General features: G+C 40.5%; 1 protein-coding gene across 8 annotated transcripts in view; it reads right to left on the bottom strand.

The window, feature by feature from the left end:
* CHD7 (chromodomain helicase DNA binding protein 7) overlaps window positions 1–17,271 on the bottom strand; it is a 132,954-nt gene that overhangs the window by 40,563 nt on the left and 75,120 nt on the right. For 7 of the 8 annotated variants that reach the window (XM_059861041.1, XM_059861067.1, XM_059861082.1 and 4 more), the window contains 4 exons: window positions 9,620–9,758; window positions 6,153–6,290; window positions 5,019–5,084; window positions 83–138 (listed from right to left, as the gene is read on the bottom strand). In XM_059861041.1, coding sequence (XP_059717024.1) covers window positions 83–138; window positions 5,019–5,084; window positions 6,153–6,290; window positions 9,620–9,758 — 399 coding nt within the window. The remainder of the gene's footprint in view (window positions 1–82; window positions 139–5,018; window positions 5,085–6,152; window positions 6,291–9,619; window positions 9,759–17,271) is intronic. The other variant, XM_059861063.1, reaches the window with a different exon arrangement.

The raw sequence follows: 17,271 nt of genomic DNA, 5'->3' as shown, positions 1-17,271 counted from the left end.
TATCAGTACAAAACCAGTTTTGAATGCTATTTGGAAGTTATACCAACTTAAGGATAGCAATCAAACCCATAACTTTACTTACAAGTTTTTGTACTTTACATAGAATTCCTCTACTTCTACTTCCTCTCCGTTCTCCATCTAAAAGAAAAGAAATGTTGAAATGTGAATTAAATCTCTAAACAGCCCAACTTAGTAAACAATTTTAAAACTATCTGAGATATGGACTATGGTCCCCACACAGAGACACAAGTGGAGGTGTAGGAAAAGGTTTGTGGGGGAGGACATGGGTGAGGAGTTTCCTCCAGCTGCTTACCCAAGTACATACTGCACTGCTTACTACAACTTCCAAGACATGAATCATTTGAACTCCTCCCTAACCACATGCAGCTTCATTCACAACCTCACCCCAAATCTGGCTTTCTGCCAAACCCACAGTGTTAAGTAGAAGCCAAGTGTACCATTTTCTCAGGCAGCAGCCAATTAGCAACTGCACTCCTGAATGCCATATGTATTATTTTTGGCTGGCTCATGGCAACTTTACATTGTGGGTTTTGTAATGTTTTAAAAAAGAGTTTTAAAGGGGGTTTATTCCTCCATATAGTTAATAACTCCAAACAAGAAGCCATATAAAACTAAACCTTATACCTCTGCTAGAATTGTAGTGCATCAGTGTTCATGGCTTTAGTTTTACTCAATGGTGCAATTAAATTCACTCAGGCAAGATGTCTCACATACAGAGCAGCCAAATTAAATTAACACCCAAAAACTACATTTAAAGCAAGGTTAAAGTTGTGACATAAACCAGCAAAACCAAGGGCATTCAGTGCTAAGAGTTGAGCTACCCTTAACTTATCCCTGGTGCCAAAGTATTGCATAACATATGGCATGTAATACTTTGTTGAATTACTCCTTACCCCAGCCATAGGACAAACTAAGGACAGTGCACCAGACACACATTTAGAATTCAGATTATGTCACAACATTAACTGTTTGTTTTTACTAATGAACTTTAGGAAAATTTTAAACAGAGCAGCATTTTCTGGTTCTAACATTTCATCAGGGACAACATCATCTGTAACAAACACTGTATATGCAGCATTAAACAGGCAAAACTGTTGACTGCTGTAGAAATCAACAACTTTTGTATTTTTCTCTATACATTTAAAATACACACACACACAAGAGGGACTACTCTGAACTTGAATTGCCATTTTTAGTTGCTGGCTAGATTTCACCACCACAGCAGTGCAATTAACAAACAACAGCAGCAGCTGTATTAAACTGTGTTCTAGCACAGTGAAGTTCATGCATTCCCAGTCCCCGATTCACACAGTATTCCTTTACTTCCTGAGTAGCAAGGGAGTTTCAGTTTAGCATTTACATCACTCCAGTAGAGTGTGTTTGTATTCCTTCCTAGAGAGCGAAACAATACCAGATTCTGCCTATTTCTCCCTAAAGAAATGGAAGAAGATTCCTGGTGCTACTTCTTGATCTTGAATCTTCCAACAAAGAAGCTCTCCAAACCATCCTCTCAACACAAAGAGGGGAGAAAGTCTCTGACACTCACAAAGACGCTGTCAAAGGAAAGGAATCTGAAGATCATCAAGATTCTTTTTAAAACAAAAAAATTCAAAAGAGTCTCTCTCAAGATGATATTAATACTTAGAGATCAAAACTGCATTGAAAAAGGAAGCAGATCACATTATTGGAACTTATTCACTGCCCTGAGGCAAAATTAGTCTTTAAGAAGTCAACCCTAATTTTAAGACATTAACTTCTTTTATTATCTAAAATGTATTACAGCCAAGTCTCTTTGATTACTCTTAAACCAGAATCCTTTGAGATCCATCAGTGTTACAATGACATCATAAAACACCTTTACATAGAGGTTTCATATTAACCAATTTCACTCCCCTCAGTAGCATTTCAGTCAAACATATTTTCTGTCAGCTGCCAACTTAATAACAATAATTTACAATGCACATCTTGATAAATCCTGTAACTCTCATGAGTAAAACACAATTTTGTATTGTCTAATAGGTAATAACTGGTCTGTGTTATTAGATATTCCATGAGAGTGCATCAAAGATTCACCTAAGCAAAAAGTACTTCAGAAAAAATATTTTTAAAATCTTAGTCTGCCATTCAGCACTTATGCCCTCCTCCAAAAATTTAATCAAATTAAAACTGTCAGCACTCAAGCAGAGGTTAACAACTTTAGGGTATATGAGACAGCAGCTTATGCCTCTGATGTCACTGTGCACTCCTCACTACCTGTACACATATATTAACCAGGCAAAAAGGTGAGATAGAACATTTATGCAAAATTCTCCCCAAACTGATTACACAGACATCCTAAAATAACACACGGCAGACTTGGAGAATGCAGGACACTTCAAATTATTATTTCCAGGTGTGGCCAGGATCTGATTCACAGTCTCTGCAGATAATTGAAGAAATAAATGACCCCTTCATTCAAGCAAATACTTAAAAGCACATAACCTTGCACGCCATTGCCACACAGGTGATACAGTAACACTGCTAACCCAAAAATGTTGCATAAGCCACTCAGGTGTAGAGACAAAAAAGAGAAAAAAAGCCAAAAAACCAACCATCCAACCAACCAACCCCAAGAAAAAAACAAACCATGAAAAACCTCTAACCACCACAACTATCAACTACCAGACAAATAGCAGAGCTCATTAATAACAGATGCAAAGCAACACACAAAACCCAACCATTTCAATTGATACACAGCCCAAAATTGCAAACTGATTTGAGGAAGAGATGTAGGTATCATACACATTCCAATTAGTTCTAATTCTCACATGTACTAGTAGGCACAAAAGAGACATTCACATGCTTAGCATGCAGGTACAGGGTTCTACAAACTCCCTGCCTTTCCAAAATATGTGCTAATTCTGCTGGATAGCGTAAGCAGTTCTAGCTATTCCTTTTCAAAGTTAAGAAGCAGGAATTCAAAGGGGACTGAATGAAAAATTTCAACATCCAAACTCATCAGGTTTGGAAAGAGAGTGATACACATACTTCATGCTTTCTGCAAGAAGAAAGAGTATTCAAGGGAATTCAACATTCCACATTAGGAGGAACTGTGAAAAACACCATCTTTTTTACTTCAAACAGGAACTCAGCTCTACCTTTTACTCTGTACGTTTCAAAAATGGCTGCACATAGAGTGCTGCATCCTATCTGGTAACTCCAGAGCTAGACTAAGGCTATTTCACAGAAAACCAGCATGATTTTATGATAAGAATACTGCTCCAAAAGCATACTCATTATCTAATGTCCTTTACTTGAATGCAACATCTTTGTTACAACCTAATCCACTGAAAGGTTTCCTAGTGAAGCTTCTCCTCGTGTTTATTTTATGCACTGGTCCTGATCGCAGCAATTTTACTTTGATTAGTAATCTAACAACCAGGGTTTTGATGACGTTAGTAAGAGTGTAAAAGACCTTTAATAAAAGCACAGTTGGATACTTCAGATGTTAAATATTAACATCCTGAAATCCATTTTTTTTTTTTTAAATTTGGAGAAGAGGGCTGGGGAGAAGAGCAGGGAAAGAAGAGACACCCCTCAAACCTGCAAATACAATCCATAAAAAACATTAAAGAAAAAGCTCAAAATAGAGCTTGCCTCCAGCAGAGCTTGCAATCAAAGACATGTAGGCAGCAGACCAACTACTTCCCACAAACTGCAGCAAAATACCCACTCCCCATGAGTAATCACACCTTTGTTTGCAGGGGAGAGGAAGAAGGGAAGAATAATTGGTGAAAAACAGCTTCCCCTGTAAAGACATTTATGAAAGGACCACATCCCCCTCTCCTGCCTAGAAGACCATCAGGACAAGTAAATACTCACTTTATATTGCCTCAAGTTTATCTGAAAAATAAGCCCATGATTTGAAACACAAAATACAGCTCTAGACTCAATTAAAAAAAAAAAAAAAAACTTAAAGAAAAAACACTTCAAAAAGCCTTAGAAGCTTATGCTCTAAGATGCAAAAACAGGTCAGATTGAATCACAGGATCTCATGATATTAAATGAATGTAGGTTTACAAAAATTTTAATGATGTTAGGACAGCAGTAATAAAATTGAACACACATACCCCACCCTGTCCAAGAAAACCAAACAAAAACCCAAAAACAAACCCCAAACCACAAGAACATTGAAAAAAAATCCATTAATAAAGGCATATTTCCTTTCTCCAATTTGAAAATTAAAACTGAGGTAAAGATGAATTGCTTGTTAACAAAGATCAACATGATACTGTATCGGTCTAAGTCAGACAGTTTTCTGTCCAACTGTAGTACAAGTCAGAGAATTAGCTCCACAAAAGAGTCAATAAATATAATCATGCCCTTTTTGGAATAAGTTCTTTTCTACTTCCTTCTCAGAGTTCTAATACTTTGCAAGTGCAAAGGCCAATCAAGTTGAGAAGCAGATTAGAAAAATCTGTAAGCAAAATAAGAACTTAACTACGAGGCAGGGCAGAATTATAAGGGAACCACACTAAACTTGTGTATTTCTTTCACCATCTTAGCACAGTGACAAGGAAGATATTCATCACCTGTGTATACATCATACTTTGTCACACGTAAATTTGTTTCAGCTGCTAAGCACAATTGCCATCAAAAGATGCAAAAAATTATGGGCAAGGGTTTTTGAGTTCTCCCATTCCTCAAACTCCTATGGAATATCACTCTGAAGCAAAGAGCACCACAGATTTCACTCAAGCATGTATATTTGCAAAAATCAAATTTTTCATCCAAAAAAAGCAAGAAATGAGTAAGAGATTACACAATCTGTTTTGTGTATGTCTGTTGAAAAACATGTTGCATACCATCAGAATACAGGGGTATTCAGGGTACCTCCTCTGTTCAACTGAACAGTTTTTTAACTGGGAATATCCAAGGCATTTTAAGAACTCAGTAAGGGCTTCAGCAGAAATATGCTTAGCCTATTTAAAATATGGGGGGAAGGGGATTTGTTTTACCTTTTTCTTGACTAAACGGCTACTCATGATTTTCTCCACAATAGGACCTTCAGCATCAGCAGATTCCTACATCATAAATAGCATACAAGAGTTAGAGGAGTGCATCTTTCTTAAAGATTTCCTTTATTAGAAAAACTTTAAAATCATTTTTTGTAACAGAAGCTTAATACCAAGAGGACATTCTCCCCCTAGCATAAGAACTTTGAGGATTCAAAGAGATTTAACAATGTAATAAACGATTGAAGGATACCTGTTTAAGCCCATTTTTAAGACTTAGTGCAACTCCAGCTCTCTCTGTTAAGAAGGCTGACGTGCACAGATAAACAGATATAACATGAGCAGTTCCCCTAAAATAATACATGCTTTCAGCACCATACAGTCTAAACAGCAGATGATGTTCAGAAGCTCTAGTTGCCAGTGCAGGAGTCGACATGATCACTCTCAAAACTGCCTTCAATTCTCTGTTACGTTAATTCACTATTACAACAGGAGGCAAACCATCCCAACTGTCCTTCTGATAAGACACAATTAACAATGGAGATCACATACAATATTTCACAAGGCTTAACAAATTGCCAAATGAAATACCAAAGAACATGGATATATTCTCCAATAGGTCATCAGTTAAATGAAGTAGTTCTTTGAAAATGCACTACAAAACAATGAGATTGTTACAACAGTCATTCCTACAGTATTACCCCTCATCTTATTCAAACTATTTTATCCATCATTTACATTGCAGAGAGAATAAAGTGTACCCTGCTGGGTACTACGAGGCAGTAATTTCATAAAGGAGTTCTTATGGTGCCTAGCAGCAGGGGACAAGCTTGAGTGGTTTATTAAAGTCACAGAAGCCAGACCACTGCATTCACAGAAGTACATTCTAGATTTTTAGCACTACAGTTTAGGTTTCCTTTAGCTAGGGACCACTAATTTCAAAGAACTCAGCTTGAACTTTCAAGCTGTATATCATCAGCTTGCAAACAAAGCCATGAGTTGAGATATTCTTTAAGAACGTAAAAACGAATGCCTTCATTCTATCAATCACATATGAATACCATTCAGGAAAAGGGCCCATATTCTATATCTGAATGCTGCAGTTATGGCCACCTTTACAGCCCATTTATATCTGACCTGTTGCTCTGACTGAGAAGTATTTGAAGGAGAGTCTCTTCCAGCAGCATCAGCATCATCAGCCTCCTCATCTGAAATCTTGAACTCAAGGTCTTCAGTATAACGCTTCCTCTTCACCTGCCTGCTGGAGCGCCGTTTCTGAACAGAAAGCATTCATATTTTTCATGAGAAACAAAACTGATGAGAAGCAGAAGAACCAAGAAAACTTCTCTGTGTGTCTCAAATACATTAGTGTGCAGTAAATGCTATAATTTCCAAAACACCCTGGCAGAAAGAGCGGACTCAGGGCACTACTATTCTGAATTCCTGCCTGTTAGCCATTCTTAAATTCTGTAAGCAAAAAACAACAGAAACCTAAAATGAAACAAAAAACAAACCACAAATAAAAATTGACTTTATGCTTGTTCCAAGTTGGAAAGGAGGGGGCATTTTTTCACTTTTTTTAACATTACTAAAACAACCTTAAAAAATTAGGAAGCCTGTCTCAGAAAGCAATTAAAACCCAAGAAGCTGCACCTCTCCATTCACATCTGTAACAAACTTTGACAGATGGCCAATGCAGGAGCCAAACACCACCTTTCCACAGCATGGCCCACTGTGTTGCTAAGCAGTGACAACACACTTTCTTCCTCTCCCCATCCACCCAGTTGTACCGGGATTATCTTGTAGGGGAAACACAATGAAATACGATTTCCTCACTTCACTGACCCAGCACTGTTCAGAAAGGCATCCTGCAGCACAGCATGGGAAAAGACCCCAAACTAATAGAGGAGAATGGAAAACTTGAACCACCCCAAATTGAAAACATGATTTCTGCGCTCCCATAGCCTCACTACCAGGATGAGATAAAACTTCAGCAGTATTGCTCAAAACAACCTGTAAAATACAGAAGTGTGCATTTGACAGAATTTGCAACTTGATGTTCAGTGCTGGATATTGTTTTTACAACAATAAAATACAACTTCCCAGATAGTCTGCATCAGGTTATATATTTGAAAAGCTGTAAGCATATGTTGCTAAACAAAACTGTCATCTGAGCCTCAAATATCTTAATGGAGTAATGTATACATTAAAATTATGTTGACTATCAAATGTTGAAACCCTACCCACCTTAATGACTTGATACACTACTTACTTATATATTTTACACTTTTTATATTTTACATCTTTCTCAGCCACTGCACATCTTCACTGATACATGCAAATACTTACGTAGCTTGTTTAACAGACTGAGTCTCTCAATATACACAGACAAAGTCAAATATTTACTTTTAGATAGCTAATCATTCTTTCTAAAGCATAAATACTTGGTGCACTTCACAACACTTCACAAAAATAGAAATTCTTTATTTAACCGAAAATGAAAATTTTGAGCAAAGGTGAAGCTTACATCACCCTTTTAAACAATGGTGATGTGACTTCTACCTTTAATGCAGCAACTTCTGGGGGTTTCCAGAAAACAATATTTTTATACTTCAAAATAGTAACACTTGACAAATTTGCATCTTGATTTACATGATGACTGATGGGAAAATACCAATTTTCTTCTGACTCTGTAGGTAAGTCTTACCATTATTTTTGGTGCCAAAAATGATTTCTTCCATTTCCCTAATAGAAAGAATACCTAAAACATGATGGTAGCCTTTATTTGATATTTTTTTGACTTGATGAACTTCCTGTTTCCTCTTACACTCATATGTGGTTTTGCAATTGTTATGCTGTTGACAGAAACTGCACATGTATTTACCTGCACCAGATTATCTTTAACTCATTAACTGATCTACAGGTAAGAAGGTGAGTAATAGGTTTGATAATGGAATAGAAAAAACCTGCACAACACACAAATATTTCTGCTCTTTAAAGAAAACAATGCATCACTGTGCATTACTACATAATATCTCTACAGAAGACTCAGGATTTAACACTAAGAATGCAACTATGTCTTAGACAACTGAGTATCATCAATTTCTGTTGAGATATACATAACAAGTTTATTAACTGTAGCTGCCCCAGGAAACATGGTTGGAACCATTTCCTAAGTTCATGCAAAAAAGTGCATTATAGCATGCACAGTGCAAGATAGTACTAAGAAAACAGAAAATTTCCTGAAATACTTTGCTACATTTAATTAAAAAGTGATGCAAGTGCCCGAGTACTTCTATTTACAAAAAAAAAAATTTAAAAAATTTAAAAATCAAACATAACATTTATCACCCAATTGTGTCTGACAAAACAAAAGTTTTTTTGAAAACCAGCAAACCATGCAGAAATGTTGAACTGTAAATGGAATATAATCACCTACAAACTAACCTAAAAAATCCCATCCGAAGCCCTAAAGTTTCTTCATCTTTTGCCAGCGTCATCAATCAGGCTGGCAGAGATTTGCAGCACAAAACAGAAAACTTAATTCTTCAAACTCTTTAATATCTGCATGGTTTAAGTCAACTTCTCTAGTTCAGAATACACTGTCTCAAGGAGTCAGGAAGAACACACTCTCATACTGCTGCTTTTGTTTTTAACTAGAATATACTAGATCACTCACATTTCATTATTTACTATATTCTTCTTGAAAATAGTGGAAGGAAGAGCATAAACCATGCTTTTGTAGGACAACTGTTTGCCAAAGTCTTCACCAGGCTACTTTGACCATTCCCAATTGATCACTGGTCTGAACATCTCTCATAACCAGAAGCAATCCATCCACAACCTGACATGCAAAGGACAAACGCAGTGGAATTCATGTACACTGGTATGACTACATAGGAGTCTCATACTTTCCCCACCACAATTTGCCCCACCTCTTCATGAGGGGATTCTTATTTTTAGTGTCCACTCTAAACACTGCCAGCAGAAGCAAGCCAGGAGCTGACCACTTCTTAACATGTCAAATGACAGAGCACACAGGACTTGTGCTGCTCTATTTCCAGATTTGCTCTATGTGAAACAAAGTTTGGACAGAAGGTGATAGGTGTGCAGTGGTCAAGAGAAATTAATCAATGTGAACCCTGCAAAAAAAGCCCTTCATCCATTAAAGCAGTGTAGCTACAAGTGCTTGTCATGCATGTTTCCAATACTCTGCTCTGTCATCTCTCATTCTTGGTTTCAGAAGGTTTGCAAACCCAATACAAGAATAAACACCAAACTTATAAGCAAGACTTTGTAATAGTGCATTAAGTCTAGAGAAGAGAACATTCAGCATCATAACTGCAACAGCAATAAAAGAGAATGTGTGAAAACTCAGCAGCACCATACACATTTCTGCAAGCAACAAGACTGTAAAGCAAAATTATGATGAAAAATACTTGTTTTTGTAAAATATTCACCACGGTGATTTTCATTTCCCACCTTATTTGTAAAAATACAGAAATCATCCAAATACCTGTATCTCTGTAACCAAGACCAGAAGAACTATTGTTTTATGCTTCTAAGTTGTCAAAGCCCACAATGAACTTGAACAATAGCATTACCTGAACCCCTGGATCATCTTCATCTTCAGGATGAGGTGATGGTGGTGGAGTTTTTTCCAAATCTGAGTTTTCAGAACCTTCCTTTCCCTTGTTAACCTTTTTCTTCGTAGCACTGGCTTCAGAATCTTGCTTCTTGCTACTGAAACAGAGGCAATTTTAATCAGTATTTGTAGAAAAATATAAGCAAGAGGTGCTGAAAAAACAGTTGATCCATGAGATGTTTGTTTTGAGTGACTTCATTATTTTCAACTGTCTTTAAGTATTTCAAAGTAACTGCAAAATCAGTGATACATGGGCCATCACTACACATGCCTTAACAACAGACACCTCGCTTCTTTCCTTCAAGACCTTAGACAGCGACACTCCATGTGTACTCAACAAGAAACTAAAAATGAGATGGGAAAGGACAAGCTGCTCTCCTCAGAACCTGCATTTTCTGAGAGCAGTGTTTGGACAACCTGACACATGAGAAGAGAAACAGGATTACACATGTGCTTGTCTTGTATTAACCATGCAGCCCAGGTAAGCAGAACCAGAGCAAGCATTATCAAAACAAAGGACTGAGTTCATCTTCTTCTACAATCCCTGCTATTTCCAAGCAGGAAATGCACTTTAGTGTCAGTGCTGAGGGCACCCAAACAGCTTCAACACATGCAACTGCAGCTTGTACAGGGGGAAAAAACACCATACCAGCATCTCAGCATCTACACAATACCAGAAAGCTATATCCACTGACAGTGATGTCTGGAGAGTTGTTTCTTCCCTTCCTCCCCCATGAAAACGTTCATCACCTGAAGAGCTGGGACTGTCTCCAGCTGCACTCAGTGGCTTGGAAATGGGTGAAGACATATGTATTAAAATACAGCTTTAAATACACTGTCACCAAATCACAAACTGAGACGATCTGCAGCATGGCAGGGGGGAAATTTTTAAATGGCAACAAAAATCGATGGTAGAAGGTAGTATTTTAAAGCACATCTAGCCTTTAAGTCTGAGACAGATTTTAACTAGATTTTTGTGGTCAGCTCCCAGCAGCCCATTCCCAGTGTGAGGGGCTTGCTAGGGGAAGTTGCTGAGACGGCTGACAGCTGAGCAGAGCTGTGTGCTGGTACCTGACACACAGCAAGAACAGGTCACCAAGCACTATATAAGACACTTTTATATGGCTTCTACATTCTCATCACTTTACTTTCATACCTGGGAAACTGCCCAGGGTTTGTTTTTTTCTTCATGATCCTCATATTTGTGTTCTCTCATTTAAACATCAGCTTTAAGTTTGTTCGTTTTGATCAGCACATTAGCCCACCAACAGTGGGCTATATTGGAGGGGTAATTTAAAATTTTCCAATACAGTCACATGTCTCTTCAGGACTCCGACAACTCAGCTACAGCGTTATTTTCTCCTTGCAGCCTATGCGTAAACTAGCGCTGATTTCCAAGTTAAAAAAAAATAAAAAAAGAATTTACACAGGAAAAGACTGAGTTTTGAACATGGATTTGTATTATTGCAAAATTGTCTCTACTTAGCCCTACTGAGGCCATATCTGGAGTACTGTGTCCAGTTCTGGACTCCTCAGTGAAACAAAGACAAGCAGCTAGTGAATAGGATACAGAAGAGGGGCACAGTGATGATTACTGGTCTGGAGCATCTCTCTTAAGAGGAGAGACTGTGGGAACTGGGCCTATTTAAAGAGAAGACTGAGACTAGATGATCTACAGAGGTGGCTTCCATTACTAACAATTCTGTGATTCATTAATGCATTTAAGTATCTCAATAGTAGGTATCAAGAGGATGGCGCCAGACTCTCTTCAGTGCTGCACAGTGACAGAACAAGGAGCAATGGCCAGAAACAAAAACAGAAGTTCCACCTCAACATGAGGAAGAACTTCCTTACATTGAGGGTGGCAGAGCACTGGAACAGGCTGTGGAGTCTCCTCCTCTGAAAACATTCAAAATCCACCTGGACACCTTCCTGTGTCACCTGCTCAAGCTGACCTTTACTTGGCAGGGGTCTTGGATAAGATGATCTCCAGAGGTGCCTTCCAACCCTAACAATCCTGTGAAATTAATAGGACACGACACAGCTCAAAAAAGCCTACCTTAAACTGTGACAATTTAAAAAAAGAATTAAAAATGAAAGGGGATGCGGGGGGAAGAGTTCGACACGGCGCAAAGAGCGCAGGCACAGCGGGGGCAGAGTTTGGCACGGCGGGAGGAGCGCGGCCAGAGGGCGAGCCCCGAGAGGCGGCGGGGCCGGGCAGCGCGCGTCCCTCCCTCCCTCCCTTCGTCGCTCGGTGCCCGGCGGGCTCCCCTCCCTCCCCGCCGGCGCTTGTTTCCGCTCTGGCTGCCACCAATGGCACAAAAAGCCGCAGCTGAAGCGGGGCCCCCTTCGCCTTTTCATCCGCACGCCGAGAGCGCTGGCGTCGCCCCGGCAACCCGCGGCCACGTGACCAGCACCTGCTCCGCTGGCCGGCGGCCACCGAGCGCTGCCATCTGCTTCCCTCAATCAGCGCCCGCCCGCTCCCGGCACCTGCGCGGCCGCGGCACGGGAACCCCCGCCGCACACACACCGGCTTCCAGCAAATCACCGCCAAACCGCTTCCAAAAACACCGACTCAAAACTGAACACCAAACAGCGACAAAGCAAAACAAACACAAAACGCCGCTTTACGCGTTTATCGAACTTGTTTAAATGGAAGGTGACGATCGCCGCCAGGTGAAGCGCGCTGATCGCCCGGCGCTTTTCCCCCCTGACCCCCGTAAATCGGAGCGGGGCGCGCAATTAAAGCTCAGCCGTCGTGCCGTGCCCCCGGTGCACGGCTGCCTGTGAATAACAGGCTTAAAGCCGGGAAGAATAGCGTGGGCTAGGCGGGATAAAACACCAGCCTGCTGAAAGGCCGGGCAGCGCTAACGAGGGCCCGCCGACCCACCGACCGCGCTGCGCTCCCGGCCGGCCGGGCGCAGACAAAGAGCCCGGCGCTGCGGGCAGGTCCGCCCCGACACGGGTTCCGATGCGGCCTCTACGAGAGCTTTCTCTGTCCGAGCCATGACTACTTCATGACCTACATCTACCCCCGAGCCGTGCTCCTCGGTGTACATAGGCACCCTGGGCAACGGAGACGCGGTCGAAGCGATTCGGACAAAGTTTCAAATCACTTCCCTTTCCAGACCACTTATAAACACACACGTGAAAGAGCGACCAGCTTGCGGAGAACAAAGCCGTTGAGCAGCCCCACCGGGAATTTTAAGTTCTAAATTCAGCAACAGAAACTGCTCTTTTCAAATGCACAGCTACAACTTCTTTGAAAGAAAGGGAAAGAAAGGGGAAAAAAAAAAAAAGTGAAATAGAAATAGAACAGCACCACCTCTCTAAACCCAGGGACACACTGCTTCCCAGTGCATCGCACATGCAGGAGCTTCATCTGGCCAGTGAAAGCACCAGCTTCCTTGCATTGCCAGCAACTGTTCCTTCCTCTTCCCACGGAGCCAGTGTGATTTGCTCCTGACAATTGAATGTACCCACTTTTGACTCAGCCTTTGCACTTTCCAGCAGATCACACTCAGCATTAGCCTGGAACAGAATTACCTTTCCACATGAAGAGCAGGCAAGTACTCAGAGCTTGTTCTCAGAGACTCTACCATTAGGACTCCCTGTCAGTGCTCAACACTGGGTACACATGATTAGTACTTTCCAAGTCTGGCAACAAGGAATGTAAGCTGTAACATACAAATTTAGACAACTGTCTCTCATACTTGTTTTACACATGCATGAATGCAAAATTTAGACAAGGCCCACTAGAGACAAACTAAGTGTCCAGTCTCAAAACAAGAACTATAAATCTAGGACAAACTGGAGCAGTATTTGCTACACACAAAACTTTGAAGTATTTAAAAACCATCAGTTAAACTCATCCCTCAATTCAAGTGATATCATTACAGATATTTCAGATTACATGTTCTACAAACTTGTTGTCCAATATCACTTTCTGGTTTCATTCTCTTCCCCCCAAGGACTGCACATCATACTGACAGAGGATCAGTATGAATACAACCTGCAGAAGGTCAAACATGCAGACAACATGAAGAAAATGAGGCTGGATAGGAAAACAGTAAGTAGGACAACTACAACGAGAGCTAGACTTAAAATTTGAGAAAGATATCCAAACTCCAACAAAGTGTATTGTATCAGCTCAGCAGCCCCCAAGAGAGCTAGATGAAACTCCAGAAATTTACAAGGGCAAACCATCTGACTCAAAAATGACCCCAAAAATCATGACATGCTTTGCAGGATTAAGGGGGGAATTAGCCCATATGTTTAACCTGTGTAACTACTTCACCTGATCTGGGTAACTGATAGATCTGTTTATTAGTATAATTTCTGACAACTATCATGACTTGGATGATGTTTTTTTCTATAATTCTATGATCTAAAGGAAGTCAGATGCATTACTGATTTTTATTTTATCATTTGGGAACATTGTCTGTTACAGATTCACGATAGGAACCTAGCTTAGACAAACTTTACACATTCACTGTGGAGCATAAAAACATTGAAAAACAATCCCACCTTCTCAAAATGTCAGAGATGTGAGACTTATACTTCACTGCCTTACCCAAGGAAAACAATTATTTTTTAAAGCTCCTAGTGTAATCAAAACTTCTTTTAAAATCAATTTTTTACATATCACAAAAGTAGGAAAAGCAATACACAACAAGGTTTTTTCCAGCCCGAAAAGTCAGCCAAATTACTAAAAGGCTTTGATAATAGTGAAGCCTACAAGGCCTGCCCTGCAGCACAAGCAAAGGTAAATATCAGGCAGCTGGGCTGGTTCAAAAGGGAGATGAGGACAGGTGTGAACAGGAACAGCCTCAGCGGACACATGCATGGAAATCTCGCACAATTTCCTGTTCTCTCCCAAAGGCAGCCCCTTCCTGCCTTGCTCAGGATGATCTGACCTTGGGAGTGGAATCTACCACCACTGCCTCGGGACCTCTCTTCCTGTCCTACAGCTCCCCAGGGTGCTGTGTCCTGCTGTCTGCACTGCTCCCCCACGCAGCAGCCTCTTCCCACTTCCGTGGCCAGGAGCCATCCCCTTTCCGATACAACAAACAGCCAAACCATGTGCCAAAAAAGCTTTTCTCCACCTCCCTCTAAAAACTTTAATTATGCTCATTGTTTAGCACTCCCCTTGTAAGCAACAACCCACTTGCCCTACACTGTTTCCCAGGCTGCTGCTCAGTGTGTGGGGAAGATGAAGCTTTCCCTGCCACAGGGAGAGGAGGAAGCAGATATGAGCAGCCCTGCAAAGCACAGCATACTGCTTTGAAGAGATGGGACGAGGCAAGAGCTCCTGCAAATAGCTGCCATTTGGCCCTTGCAAATAGTTGCTGCTCCTGCCACCATAATCAGTGGCCAGTCTCTAGGGTTTCATAGGAAGCAGCAGGAGAGATATCAGCTGTGCTGCAGCGTGATCTTCTCAAACAGGTGGTCCTCATCTCCTCCAGGGACAGGCACAGGAGGAACAGACATCTGAGCCATGACTTTGCAATTCAGTAGGATTACTTGCCTTTCCCTGTCCCTCTACTTTTGGAAAAATCTGACTGCTTTCCATGTGCCTGAAGTTGGCTTCATAAAGTTTAGAGCCCACATAATATTCAGTACCCACTCAATTTAATGAAAACACTTCACTTGTGATCCTAGTTTGCTTTCAAACTTGACTAGTTTGGTCTACAAGAGATTTGTTTTGCCAGTGTTATTTTTTTTGGCCACCACTATATTTGTCTTTCAGTATTGGTAGGATTGGGCAAATATCCATTAAAAGTTAGTAGTGCAATATTAACATGTGATCTTTCTTTCACTATGCAGTGTAACATACTAGCAGAAAATTTGGGCATTTTCTTTCTTTTTGAGATCGCATGACACAATTCAAACCATTAAACTAATCAGGTTCTTCTATTTTCCAATCTGACTTGTTCCTCACATGAAGGTGCACTTCAGTGAGGCAGGCTGCTCATTTTGTTGCAACTTGCACCTAAGATAACAGAGATGTGAAGGATAGAGTTTCTGGGGTTTTGTTTTTATTTGTTACATAAAAGGATTATACTTTAAGTTGAAATTGGAACTAAAAAAACAGGGTTATGAGCTACATTAAATTACAAAATGGTTAAGATAATTAAACATCAGATTTTTTCATCTATGTGTATGCTCTTATACATCCTGTGCCAAACTGAACTATTAAGGACTCGTTATGCTCTATCCAAAAAATATTACTCTTCAATAAATACCTAACTTTATTTACCTTCATTTTACATGATTGCAAAACTCTTCTATTGAAGCTGATCATCTTACTCAGGAATGAGGACCATTAGTTACATACAGCGTTTAGATTTCTAAATCACACCTATTCCTTTCAATGCTTAGAAGCAAAATACTGAGCATTTTATGCACTAGCAGTAAAGACATGCCAGACACTAACTTTATAAAAATATTTTACTTCTACATAATCATCCATAATCTGTATTAACATGCATTATTCTCACTCATCTAAGCTACTGTAATATCTCCTTTCCAGAGTTAGTGCTACTGAAATACTGTGACTTACATGAGTTGGACTGTTGATTTATTTAAAAAACTTGATTCAGTGATCTGTCACTGGACAGGTTCCCCAGTCTTTGATGTTGCCAAAGTAAGCAAGCTTTTTTCACTGATTTAAAATTCTTTGGCAGCATAGGATCCCCACATAGTCTCTGGGTTCTTTAAAGAAGCTTGATATTGAAGCTGACAAGACCACAAAATGAGAACAACCTTGTTTTCAGGAGCGCATTTGGTAACAAGAGACACAAGCCCATTATGGCAAAAGTAGGACTTTCTCCACACCCCCGAGTAAGCACAAGGAACACCCAATGCTCTTGCTGTTGCTCCAAACATGTTTCTCTCACAGGTAAAACAACAGAGCTTAGTACTTACTAGAATACAGCAAGTCACCTAGCCAGCCAGGGACAAGAGTCATTGATTGCATGGGAAAGCAGATAAAGACTTGCCTACAAACACAATTAAGCAAGCAGTGTTTAGTTCCTTCAGAGGAAACACTGCTCCTTTAATCTTCACTGCATGTCCCAAGATTTAGAGAAGATGTGCATAGAGGTATTAGGATTGAGTGGACAGGACGGAGCAGCTCTGAGCTCTGATGTCCAGACCATCAGGGTGTTTTTGAGGCAGACTCCTTCTAACCATGGTTTATCAAACAACGTTTCAATGTAGTCAATTGTGAAGTCCTGCCGTAAACAGTTTTTACTTTTTGGCAGCAAAAATCTGGGAACATTTATGATGTGGCCTGGTCAGCCTTTAAACCTGTGAGTCTAGGGAACTGGAGTACCTGTCTTTAGAGGACAGTCTGAGGAAGCTTTGCCTGTTTAGCCAGGAGATACTGGGAAGAAATCCTACCAATGCATGCAAGTATCTTAAGGATGGGTGTGGAAACAGTGGGGCCAGACACTGCTCAGAGGTGCTCACTGACAGTACGTAGGACAGTGGGTACAAACTGAAACACAGGAAGTTCCATTTGTCTTTACACTGAGGGTGACAGAGCACTGGAACAGGCTACCCACAGGGGCTGTGGAGTCTCCTTCCCCGGAGATACTAAAAACCTGG

This window comes from Haemorhous mexicanus, chromosome 1, assembly GCF_027477595.1.
Source record: "Haemorhous mexicanus isolate bHaeMex1 chromosome 1, bHaeMex1.pri, whole genome shotgun sequence".
Taxonomy (NCBI): domain Eukaryota; kingdom Metazoa; phylum Chordata; class Aves; order Passeriformes; family Fringillidae; genus Haemorhous; species Haemorhous mexicanus.
The sequence above is the reverse complement of the archived record's forward strand: the minus strand, read 5'-3'. Positions and strand labels throughout refer to the sequence as shown.